Consider the following 12,469-nt stretch of genomic DNA (forward strand, 5'->3'; position numbering starts at 1 on the left):
AGTGGCATATGTTAACGATACATATTTATCTATGGTGAACGGAAATTGCATTGTTTATTTGTGACAAAGTTGTTTTTGCAGCCGTGGCTGTGCGTGTGGTGGCGGGGGACGTGTCTGTGAGCTCGGCGGGGTTTGTGGTGTGTGCGCAGCGCGAGCCCGGGCAGCTGCACGCGTACGTGGGCGCCGTGCTGGGCCGCTCCGGCCGCTGGAAGAGCGTGGGCAAGGGCAAGGGCCCGTCCTTGGAGCCCGGCGCCGCGCGGGAACACGCCCCGGCTCCGGGCAAGTAGTCCCTCGTCGCCCGCGCCAGCCGGAGGAGGACGCCGGCACGACCACCGTGCTGGTCGACGCAACCTTTGAATGTATACACTGCATAGAGGTCGCCAGCCCAGGTTAAACATTTCCAATACGGTTTTGAGGTAGTTGGTCGATTCGCCGCCGCAATCGCCACCATGGCAGGGGCTATTGACACTGGACCCGCGTTTCAGAGGTCGCAAGCTCAACATGTGCTCATGTTCATTCATTTAGATACAGTGAAATCTCATAATAAAAACCCTGTTAGTACAAAACTTTCATTAACCCTTTGTCTATCCGTCCACTGCAGTGGACAATGTATATCTCAGTGAAACATGGAGTTAAACCATGAATGTGTGGGGTCAGGTGTACCTACATTCTAGAGGACGCCATTCTTTGTTGCTATGAAATAACTAAATTTTATTTACACTTAAATTAATTATAATAAATAATTATACATTAATATTGTAACTATAGGGTAGAATTATTACAACATACAAAAAAAATTAGATAAGTTACAATCAAAAAATTAAAATTAGGAATTGACAAAGTGTGACTGAAATACAAAGTGTTTTCACATTCCATGGAAATTACATTGGAGATACGGTGAAAACCTTGATTCTAATTACACTCGCGGTTCTCCAAAATTTGTCCTTATGACCGAGTTGTACGTACGAACCAGCGAGGCCAAATTATGTCCATTTGTGGCTACCCCCCACCCCCTCCATCCCCAATTTTTCCCACCGCTGCAGCGGGAAATGAATTGCTATTGTCGTTGCCGTGTCCTGCATCGACTTGTGGTGGTCCCTAGCGGACAAGTGTCGAACTCTTCAAAACACCCCTTCTTCCCCCACCCTCCTGTTGAACGACCTTGAGCTGCAGTGAATGATGGGTGGGGGGTGCGGGGAATGACAGCGGGCGACAGTGCTGCGCTCTAACGTGTAAGACGATACAGGGCGTTACGGCAGCGCACTGCAGCGGTGAAGTTCCCGAGCTGCTCATCGTGCGCTCCTGGAAAACGTAGAGTAAATCCTATCCGCTCGCGACTTCTGTACAGTATATATATTCAAAGACGCAACACAGGAATACATTCCTACCAGGGCTGTTCCGATGTTGGAACAAGATACCGGCCGACGTTCGGCTCTCGGGTACTGGTGGGATCGGAGGTTATTTAACCTGAACAGATTTGTTTCTTCCTAATACTTGCTTCGTTTTTTTCTCTTTTTCCCCCCCCCCCCCCCTAGTTTGTGACGTACCGCAGATCTGCTTTGCTGTCAGATCATGTAGATTCATTTATATTTTTTAAAAAGCAAATCTGAATAGTTATTAAGTGTCTACTGGTTAACTGCGGGTGAATAAAATAATGTTTGCCAAAAAAAAAAAAATAGTGAGGTAGAGTGTTAAAAGGAGTAATTTTTTTTTTAGAATTAATAAAAAAATATGTTGATTGCTAAGAAATTTGTAAAAAAAAAAAAAAAAAAAAATATGTTTCATTTTCTTATTTATAAAGTGTGGCCGGTAACTATTAATGATGGTTGTAGTATCAGAGGTATCCGTATCGGAACAGCCCCAATTCCTGTGTGTCTTGTCGCGGCTCTGTGCAAGACAGTGCTAGGTGCACTGCCCTTCTTTCTCGGTGGCCTGGGAGAGCAGTTCTTTCTCCCGATGACCGAGTCGGTAAAGAATATGGTTGCTTTACTAGTTAACTTTGGTAGTCCACTTAAATTTTGTTGCTGTACGTTGAAAATTATTCTATCAATGAGGGTAGAAAGAAGGCTTTATGTGTACACACACGTTGTTTTCACTAGCGTCTTGTATTGACCTGCGTTATTTTTGCGGAACGCATCTGTCCCTAGCCATCGTCCGTCGTAGATTCTTGAGCAGCGAACTCCGTGTGTACTAAAGATTATGTGTGTTGTGATCTTGTGAATGGTGGAGATGAACTTGAATGATCTTATCACGTGCTGCTAATGAATTAGTAATTATCCGGTGGCATATTTGAGGATTTATTATTGATGTATTGAGTCAAGATTATAGGGTGAATATCAAGGAAACCTATGTAAACTTGATAAACACAAAATGAAATTAGATTTATCTGAATCACTAAATTTCATTCTTTCAGCGAATTCATTAAAAAAAAAAAAACCTGTGTATTATTTTCAACTTTATCTTTTGAAAAAATTAAGTGCTCAGAACGACTCGCGTATAAAATCAAACGGGCGTGTGTTTGTTAGGGCTGGGCCGATACCACTTTTCACCGATTCCACCGATAGCGATTCTTATGGGCCGATACTCAATGCCGATACTAACCAAAGAAATGTTTGTTTTATGAAAGGATATTTTACTTATAAAGTATTTTTCAATTTCATTTTATAATGACAGAGTACCATCAAATGGTCAAAACACTTACTAACATGCATCTTACAATAATAATAAAACACAAATCCTTTTTTTTTTTTCAGCCCACGTGTTTAAGCATTTCCCCACCTCGTGATATTTTTACATGGCAGAAAGTGCATGTAGCCTTGGTATCTTCATTTGACTGAAGAGTGAAGTATTTCCAAACTTCACTTCTCTTCCCAGCCATATCATCACACTCAGAAAAATCTTTAAAATATCACTTTAGGTATAGATTTTAACAATTCAAGCTAATGTAAATACTAAATTGTAAACAAACACAACAACATAACATCAGCAAAGTCATAGATATATAAATAACATGTAGATGGGGCAAGCTACTCAGACGTTCTTCAGCAACTGTTTCTATGAGTGAAATTTACTTTATCGCGAGCACTGATAAACGTAATGTGAGGTTGTCTTTGCTCCACAGTTGGCAATGAATATTTTATTATTTATTTATTCAGTTTTTGTTCAGTGGATCCCATATGGAGTTAAGGGCTCTGGGATATAGAACAAGTCAAGTCAATTTTATATATATATATTCTGCATAAGTACAATATTATTAAACATTATAGAGGACATTGGTACATAAGAAATGGTATAAACTCAAGTTTAGGACATTTATACATTTATAGTAGCCTATGCACATCTCTATGGTTCTTTGGCTCCATTGTATTTTTAAAATAATCAACACGACCGGTTTTCTTTAAAACACTAGTGCTGTGGGCAGAAAACTTAGGGTAATAGTGCATAAATTACAAAATTAGGCAATTATTTTAAAAGTTAGTTTTGACTTACCAAAAAAACCAGTTGCGTGAAATACTATTACTTAGTGATTTTTTTCTAACAAAAACAATATAACACAGTTTAAGAACTTGGACTGAGGTATCGGCGCAAAGTATTGGCAAATATTTTACAGATGCTGCCGATGCTGATACTCTGAATATCGGCCGATACTTAAGAATCGGAATCGGCATCGGCCCAGCCCTAGTGTTTGTCATGTATTTTTTTGTCATCAACTATGTACAGTTATAAAATAATCAGCAGAAATATGAGAATTCTCAATTATGAAACATATTTTAAATACTTATATGTACTATGAAATCTTGTTATCTATCAATGATTATAATTTATGTTACTGATTTCTTAAGCAATGAGACTATAATCTTGTATGAAATTGAATCATGAGCGATGATAAAGTGATGTTCCATAGAGCTCAAATTCATTGACTCCATCATGCAGTGCAGAAGCAATGAGTAATGAGTTATTAGTTACTAATGCAGTTAACAATTCATAATCATAATATATTAGTGATAATGTTATTACGTATATTAAATGATCCCATCAAGTGCTAACGGCATTATTGAGCACTGATCATAATATTGTAATGTTTCAGTTAATTTTTTTTATTAAATTACTTTATTATAGTGTCAAATTATTGTATGACACATGTTATATGTCCAAGAAATCATGACTAAAGAATCCAGAATCCATCCTGTGGTACTGAATCAGCAATGCAATGAATCATTATAACTTTTCTAGTGTTTATCTTTAAGTAATTAGTTTTAGAAAATCTTGTGTGTTGCTTTCATTTCTTGTGTTTAAATTTTGTTTTTTCTGATTTGGCAACATTGATACACCAGTTGGTTTGTAAAATTTTTTTTTTTATAGAAACGTGATGTATAAAGAGTTTATTATTTTTAGTTCTTTTAGTTTATAATTTTTCTGCTCATTATCATAAAATTGTTGTTACTTTCTACTTTCTAGTCCTAGGAGTTTATATATTATTGTTGTAAATACAAACTGACCCTTATAGGAATTGATTCATATTTACTACCTATCTACGTAAGTACTCCTGAGCCAGTACTGATTATTTACTCATACTGATCAAAACCTGATATTTACTGTAAAACCCTGTGAAGAAAATCTTGCTTTCCTGCATAATATTTTAAAATATTTTTGTGCTGTATCTTTAATTACATACATTTTACCCTTTCAATAAACTTTGTTTGTTAATACATCTAATTTATAGGGACCTTGAGAAACTTGTTAACAGGGTTATACTGTATTTCCGTGTCAATACAATCGAAACATCACCCAATACGGCAAAAAGGCAAAGGACTTGTCTGGCTAGAGGTTGGCATGACTGTCATCATTTCCGAGTGGAGATGATCCAGTTCCAAATATTTTTAAAGCAGTGGCTCTATTGTGGTAATGTAAACTAAGAGTTTACTAGAAAAAAAATATTCAAACTTAAATAATTTTTTAGTTTTGCAAAAAAATATTTCACAAAAATTTTTGACAGGTATTCCTTTTTTTGTTATTTTTAATGTTATCTTCTTGAGTATAATTCTTCTTTGTAAACTTCAATCTTGCATTCGCAACACATGGACCCATCTATGTGATGTGTTGCGATCAGAAGCTATGCTAAAAGTTATATTAATTTAAGATGTAAATTGCTGTGAATCAATTTTAATTTTATGTATAGCATGTTATAATCACACGTATGATGACTGCTACATGTCTATAGTTTCCTAACCTTGGTCATTATTTGTACAATACATGTATACTTTTTACAATTTAAAAATAGAATAATACTAGTGTTTTGTGTCATTGGAAATAAGTCCGGGTGCTCACAATATTTCAAACAGTGCCTTAGTTTCAGTACTGGTTCAGCATTATCACCAACTCATGATCATGACTATATTGATGCATTGATTAATGACTCAGTCATGTTACTGAATTTAAGATCAATAATCCCCTTATGTGTTGTAATTTATTTATTTGTGTTAGTTTTGTATGAATTAGTTTTAGAAATTTTTTTAAAGTGTCTTTCTTTACTGTAGTTCATAATTTGATTTTTTTCTGCTACTAAGACAATAAGAGGTTGTGATGTTTTGTTTGTAAAACATTTTGGGTTTACTTAAAATTTAGGGTGTTGTTAATTTAATGAGGTAATTTTAGTGCCTATTATTATTATCATGGTTGCTGCAAGATTAGAAAACTGGGAAATGTGGGAAAAGTCAGGGAATTTAAACAATCAGGGAATTCCGGGAAATGTCAGGTAAATCATAACATATTTATGGAATTTCTTCTTGTGCTAACAAAATTGAAAAGATAAATACCCCCTTGATTGACGTTTAGGCAATTAAAAAAATTGGGAAATATTTAATATCACAAAATTCAGTTGAGTTACCCTCATTTCGTGAATTTTCGTGTGTTTTTTTTACTGTAAACACAAATTTGAACAAGTTCAATAGCCTTTAGTCAATTGTTTCAGGTGAATCGATAGTAATCATTTGTGAACATATCTTTTGATCTCAAGCTGCGTTAATTTTACTTCACTGCCATTTATTTGGATGTGCCTGTATGGTCAAAAATCAAACACTGAATTTATTTCCAATAGCTCTGGAGATTACCAGCTTCTGGGGATTAATTGAATTAAATTTATGAAGAGTTATTAAAAAATATAATTTTATCACTTGCGATAAAGTTTTAAGGGCTCCGCCTACCCAGGCACACCCACGGTGTGCAGAGCTCCAGGAAAAACAACGCGATTTCAAAACTACTCGAGATATCCAAGTGAGGTCTGCTTACGAAAAGCATTTAAGAGTTCGCTGAGGCCCGAAAAGTACTTTTAATTTTGGATCAAGTTTTTAAACTATATTTCTAGAAGAGTTAAAATGGCCTTAACACATGTTTTTAGAGTAATTTTTAGGTGTAAAACAACCAGTACAGATTCTTGAAAGCACTTAAGGGACTTGCATTACACCTTTATCTTCATTTCTCGGCCATATGATGTTGCGGTCACCGCTAAAATTTCACGGTTATCCTGTGACGACGAGAAGACTGCGCGTCAATTTAGAGCCTTGCGCTTAGAGGCGATACCGCACTAGAAATACCAGCGAGCGTCGCGCTTATAATCCCACCTAATTAACACACACACACCCCTGACGAGGCAGGCCCCTTAATTAATAATTTTTGTTTTGGTAAGGAGATCAAGACCTAAAAGTTTTCAAGGAGAAAATTTTTGTGATTTCTGCAATATTCGTATAGGTAGGGTTATGTGTTAATATATAACAAAAAACAAGACTGCACATTTTTTTGATCCTGGTGAGGAAAAAAAATGGCATCGGGAATCATTTAGAAACTCACAACAAAAAAAAAATTAGTAAGAAAACAACACAATTGGCTATGAAATGTGGACGACCATTATCATAAGACATGCAAGGTCGTCAGTATGAAGTGAGTGACTCGTGAAACTAGCTTTCAAAATCAGGTAACCCCAACTTATGAAACTGGCAACCTCAACTAAACAGAAATTAAATTAATAATTGGAATAATTGGAACCTAAATTACATTACAAAATTGGTTATACTCATTATTCTTTTAACTGGTTCCTACTTCAGTACTATTGATTTTTCATTTTAGCTTCAAATTTTGCAGTTGATTAGTTTAGCCATGAAAGGTAATTCATAACCAATTGTTAAAATGAATTCTGAGTGTTATTTATTACCAATAATTAATTTGATTGGCGTGAGGTTTACAAATAAAAACATATAGATGCTGTTGAAGTCCTTTGTTAGCGTTCTGTTCCGAGAAGAGAGGTTTTATCATGTAATTTTGAATTTATTTTGTCACACATACGTTTTAAAATGAAAATGGGACATTTGAACGGCACATTCAACCTTATTTTCCTGCAGAAAAATTGTCATAAGTAGCACCACAGGATTGTTCCTGTGTGAAAGGTCAAAGAAATTTTTCAGTTCAGGTATGGAAAACCTGGAATAGTCAGGGAATTTTTGAATTCCAAGCTTGTATAAACCATGATTATGTAAATATATCAACCTTGATTATGTAAATAATTATTGTATTTTAATACTTTTTTTTTGTGTTTGTACACCAATAAGGGAAGGGGAATAAATACTTAATTTGTTATCCTTAAAACGTATGGAATTTTTGTCAGCTTTAGCTAATATATATTTTTCTCTTTACATTTTAATCAGCACTGAAGAAGTTGTGTGTCATGTTTGATTAGTGAGAACTTTTTTTTTTTAGCTTGGTTTACATATAATGAATTAATGATTTATTTATAATGTTTATAAAATATATTAGACATAGAGAAGTTATGCTGGTATAGTATTGTTTTTTTTCATTTAGTTTTTTATAAAATTAGTTTTATTTTTAATGATAATTTTGACAAAGATTTTTGTGAGCTGAGCATTTGTGATATTTGAAAAATAAAATTTTTTGAATAATATGGTTTATAATTTTTTTTTAACCCAAATACCAAATCTGCAGAAAAAATAAATATTTTATGTCTAGAAGCAAAGTCATTATTGAGTAATATTGAAACATACAGTGCAGACTACGTTACTGTGTGAGAAGCCACGTCTCCTATGGTAAGTGTCGTAGTGTCAATAATAATGTAAGTTTTTTTAAGTAGACATGTTCAAATGTTAATTTTTTTTTCTAAATCTTCCCTCAAAAAATTTTCATTACCTGCCACTGAGCCTTCAAATCTATCAATATTTGCGAAAGTAACACTAGCATCTACTCCTATAAGTAACAAATTTGAGGAGTTGGGCTTCAAAACTTAACTGTGATCCAGAGTTATGAAAACATATTCTTTTGATGATGAATCAATGGTGCAGAATCTTTATAATTATGAACGTGTGATTGGGTTTATTTTGACTAGAAAGTCGCAAGTGCAGTTTGTTTCAAAAAAAAAAATCATTATTTGCAATACCTACCTATGTTTCAGGAATATGCAATTATTTATACTAACTGCCTATTGACATTTTGTGTCATTTTATGTAAAATAATTTAAACAATTTTCACAAATTTTAACATTTATGTCCATTGTGAAACATATCTCAATATATGCAACACCTAGTCAACCACTGAAGTGCTGTAACAGCCAAAAAGTAATGCTTCGCCAATCCTATTATGCACATTAGGTGTTTCCATATGATTATTTTTATTTATTGTTAGGTTAGAATAATGTTACGCAATGCTCATTCCAAAATGTCCTTACACTTGGCGGTAACTTCTTGCTCTTCAAAGAGCTGTAAATTAACTTCCTCCACATGGCATCTCCATAAGCGCGCTGCGTGTAGTCTGGGCGGTACAAACATGGTGACGTAGTGCGCAGTGGAGGACGTGTTTGCTTGGCCGGACAGTTGGTACCACCATGGGCACCACGCCACTATTGGCTGTTTACAGTCAGCATCTGCACCCACTTCATCCAACATCGGCTACTAGACCTTCTGCATTACCAAATATTGTCACGTATTTCAAACGAGGTAGAGCTGTAACTGGTCAGCTGAGAGAGGCGGGGGGTGACGGTGGGACGGGTAGCCTCAGCCCCTGGACTTAGCTGGATCTCCAACACCTCTCCCGTCTTGCGCATACGGTGTATTCCGTATCCACGCCCATGGGCGGTAGGGCTCGCGCTAAGAGGGCTGGGTTAACAAATAAAAGGGGAGCAATACCTATGCAGTCATTCTGTAACTGACTCGTACTTCTGCTTGTGTGTTGTCTAGAGTGTCATATGTTACCAAGACGTGAATACATTGGCTTAAAAATGTCCTTGTGAATGCTCTAGAAATGTCCTCTTCGCCAAAAAAAAATATTCAGCGCATAATTTTAAATGACACGGTGTAACATGTCAAGCCTCGATGGCCACGATTGTAAAGCAAAGCAAAGCATTTAGGTAGACACAAGTCTGGGAGTCTGGGTCGCACACTAGCAGTTTCAAAGCGGGGGCGTGGAAGACTACCATAATGTCCGTATTCCGCCTGGCACCTTCGAAAAAGGCGGAAAAGTACCATAACGGAAATCTGCCATAAGTTCAAAGGACGAGGCGGAATTCTATCATATTTCCTTATACACTCCGTGGAATAAGTACAGCTGCTTTGCTCTCGAAGTAGTGTGAATAATACGTCGCTAGGTAGCATTGTTAACCCCCTAGCTGTTTCTTAGGTTAACTTAAAAGGTTACAGATAGCGCTTCTGACAGTTGCTTTCTGTAGTTCCAGTCATAAATCATCTCAACAGCGCACTAATAGAAATGGGTTATAGGAAGCAACACTGTATACTTATAACCGCGATCTGTAAAAATAAAAATATGGTAGTTTTCAATTATGGCTCTTTTCCTCCTGTTTTGACAGAGAGCGACGGAAGACTGCCATACAGGAATACTGCCATACTAGAAGACTTCCATAAGCGAGGAATTCCGCCTGGGGGCGACGGAAAACTACCATAAGTTAAAACGCGACCATACAGCCCTAATACTCAAACGACATGAGTAAATTATGTCTATTATCTTAAAAAGAAATGAAATGCTATCTAGTGACCGATAAGCACCATTCCCTGACAAACGATGGTTAAGTAGGTAAGAAAAATATTGCATTATTTATATCAAATGTTTAAAATGCCACGACAGATTATCACCTTCAGGTGTATAGTCATCTATACTACTGAGGTATCAATTAAATTTATTTTATTTTATGTAATGTCTATCAAAAGAACAATACAATACATTAATGATTTCACAAAAAAAAATCTTTTAACATTACTACATCATTAATAATACCCACATTATGTTTCTGATGGGCTATTTGGGTTCACTTTTCGTGCGCTGACTTAACTACCACCTTACTTCTTAATGGCTGTGGTGTGGTTTTTGTCATGGGGATGTTACAGGATATTGTGATTCCAGCATTATGTTTTTAGCATGTGCTGTGAAAACCATTAGAAGAGTATTTTAACATATTGTGCCGTTACATGACTTACGATTCCACGCACAGAAAGTGACTTATTATTATTTTTAACAACATTATAATTCTATTTAGTGTTATTTGTTTATTTCCCCGATATGAGTACTCTATTTTTATGTTTTGGTGTATCTACGTGTGCTACACTCTATGACGTAGCACGAACTTACATGGAACAGCAATAAACTAGACCCCTCTATGGCACAATTGAATTTAATGGCATAAGAGATTTCTGCACGTAATTTGTATAACAGCGTGTTCATTGTTAGAAATTATCATATTAAATTTAACGTATTTTTGTATCTTCATACATATTGTTGAAAGTCAGTTGTTAATTTTAATGTGTAAGATTACGTTAACGCTTTATTGTTTCGGCCAATGGGAGGCCAGGTTACAAAAGTTTATTGTTTTAGAAGTTAGAACTTCTAAATAAAAAAGAGAGTTATGGAATGTGGCGGCATACTGAAACGCAAGGGGCGTAATCCCTTTTATATTCATCCATATTTATAGCTATAATAGGCCATCCGAGTTTATGGATGTGTTAATTCTGCGTAATATTAAATGTATGTATTAATAAAAGGGCATATCTGGAAAGATATGTAAGTAGGAGTGAATAATTATATAAGGTGAGTAAATACTGGTCCAATTTCGCATCGTACGAGAGCTAAATGTGCTAGTATTTTCTCTACATCTGAAACTATTGTAAAATTTGAGAACAGATTAACATCATTTAAAGACTTATATTGCAATCCACTTAATCGTCACGCATAGGTATACGTCACAGTCAATCCCTAGAGGTGATACGAGAATGGAATTTCATGTTTTCCATCGACACAACAATAGAGCTAAGCCGAGGTACAATTTCATAAATTAAATTTTTAAATAATAAACCATATTTTATCAGTTTTCTACGATTTATGAGTGTGAGAACATGCGCCATTATAAATTGAACTGTATGAACTATTGTTAGTGACACATGTCTTGTTTTAAGTACATAATTAATACCACCTGCCAAACCAGAATTTTCAATATTATTATATTTTATTAAAGACTTTATTTAATGACATTTTATTATTAAGTCTTGCGCTTTTCATACCTATAATCTTTGTCTTTTGTTTAACCTACATAATGAATTCAAGGTAATATTTTTTATTGTTGTTTTCATTTGTTTTTCTTGTAACAAAGTGTATATGTTTTATGTGTGTCACCACGTCCACTAGGTGTATATGCATAAAGTAAAACTGAGCCACATACTCAATACACTGAATCCACATAACTAATAAAGTAGTGGCTATAATAAAGACCACTACAGAGAGTGGCTTTAGTACAATATAGATGTACAGAAAAATCTATTACCATTAAGAATAGGTAAAAACAATCACAGCATTTCCAACCTGTGAACTGTGAATAAGGAATATTTGTTGTACGTTACTTGAGAACGATTTACGTTTGCTGTTTAAGTTTTTCTGATTAAGTAGTTGTGAAATTAGACCTATATTTTAACTGGGTAAATATGTAGTTTAGCGGTATTTCTGAAAAATAATGTTAAAAATCTGAAAATACTGTTATTCTATACTCTTGAACTTCCTCTTTTCATTAAACCCGGCGGAGATAAGAAATATCAAATACTTAAGGAGATATCGCCGTACTTATTTTGCTATAGAAGACCTGTGCAATCATTCGACCGTTGCAATGTTTTTATTTTGCCGTTTGTTCGTAAATGCCTAATTAATTAAAATGATCGATTAGGTCAGGTCAGTTACATTAAAAATACTTTCAAACTAAGCGGACATTAAAAATAATGTGAATTAATTTTAATGGTTATTTAGTTTTAAAGTATTTATAATGTAACTGACCTGACCAAACAAACCGGGACAAAGGATGAACAGTAGAAACTCACGTAATTTTTTTTTTTTACTTATTACTTGCGCAACAATATCCAAATAACAAATAAAACATTAAAATTTGAAACGTTAAAAACTCACCTAAGTTAGAGGCGGG

General features: G+C 35.0%; 1 protein-coding gene across 1 annotated transcript in view; it reads left to right on the top strand.

Annotated features, from left to right (window-relative positions):
• The window catches only part of LOC134540568 (zinc finger and BTB domain-containing protein 22-like), a 38,918-nt gene extending 30,967 nt beyond the window's left edge, over positions 1–7,951 (top strand). Inside the window, exon 10 of the mRNA XM_063383387.1 lies at positions 150–7,951. Coding sequence (XP_063239457.1) covers positions 150–287 — 138 coding nt within the window. The 3' untranslated portion in view covers positions 288–7,951. The remainder of the gene's footprint in view (positions 1–149) is intronic.
• The last annotated feature ends 4,518 nt before the right edge of the window (positions 7,952–12,469 follow it).

This window comes from Bacillus rossius, chromosome 17 (genome assembly GCF_032445375.1).
Source record: "Bacillus rossius redtenbacheri isolate Brsri chromosome 17, Brsri_v3, whole genome shotgun sequence".
NCBI classification, from domain to species: domain Eukaryota; kingdom Metazoa; phylum Arthropoda; class Insecta; order Phasmatodea; family Bacillidae; genus Bacillus; species Bacillus rossius.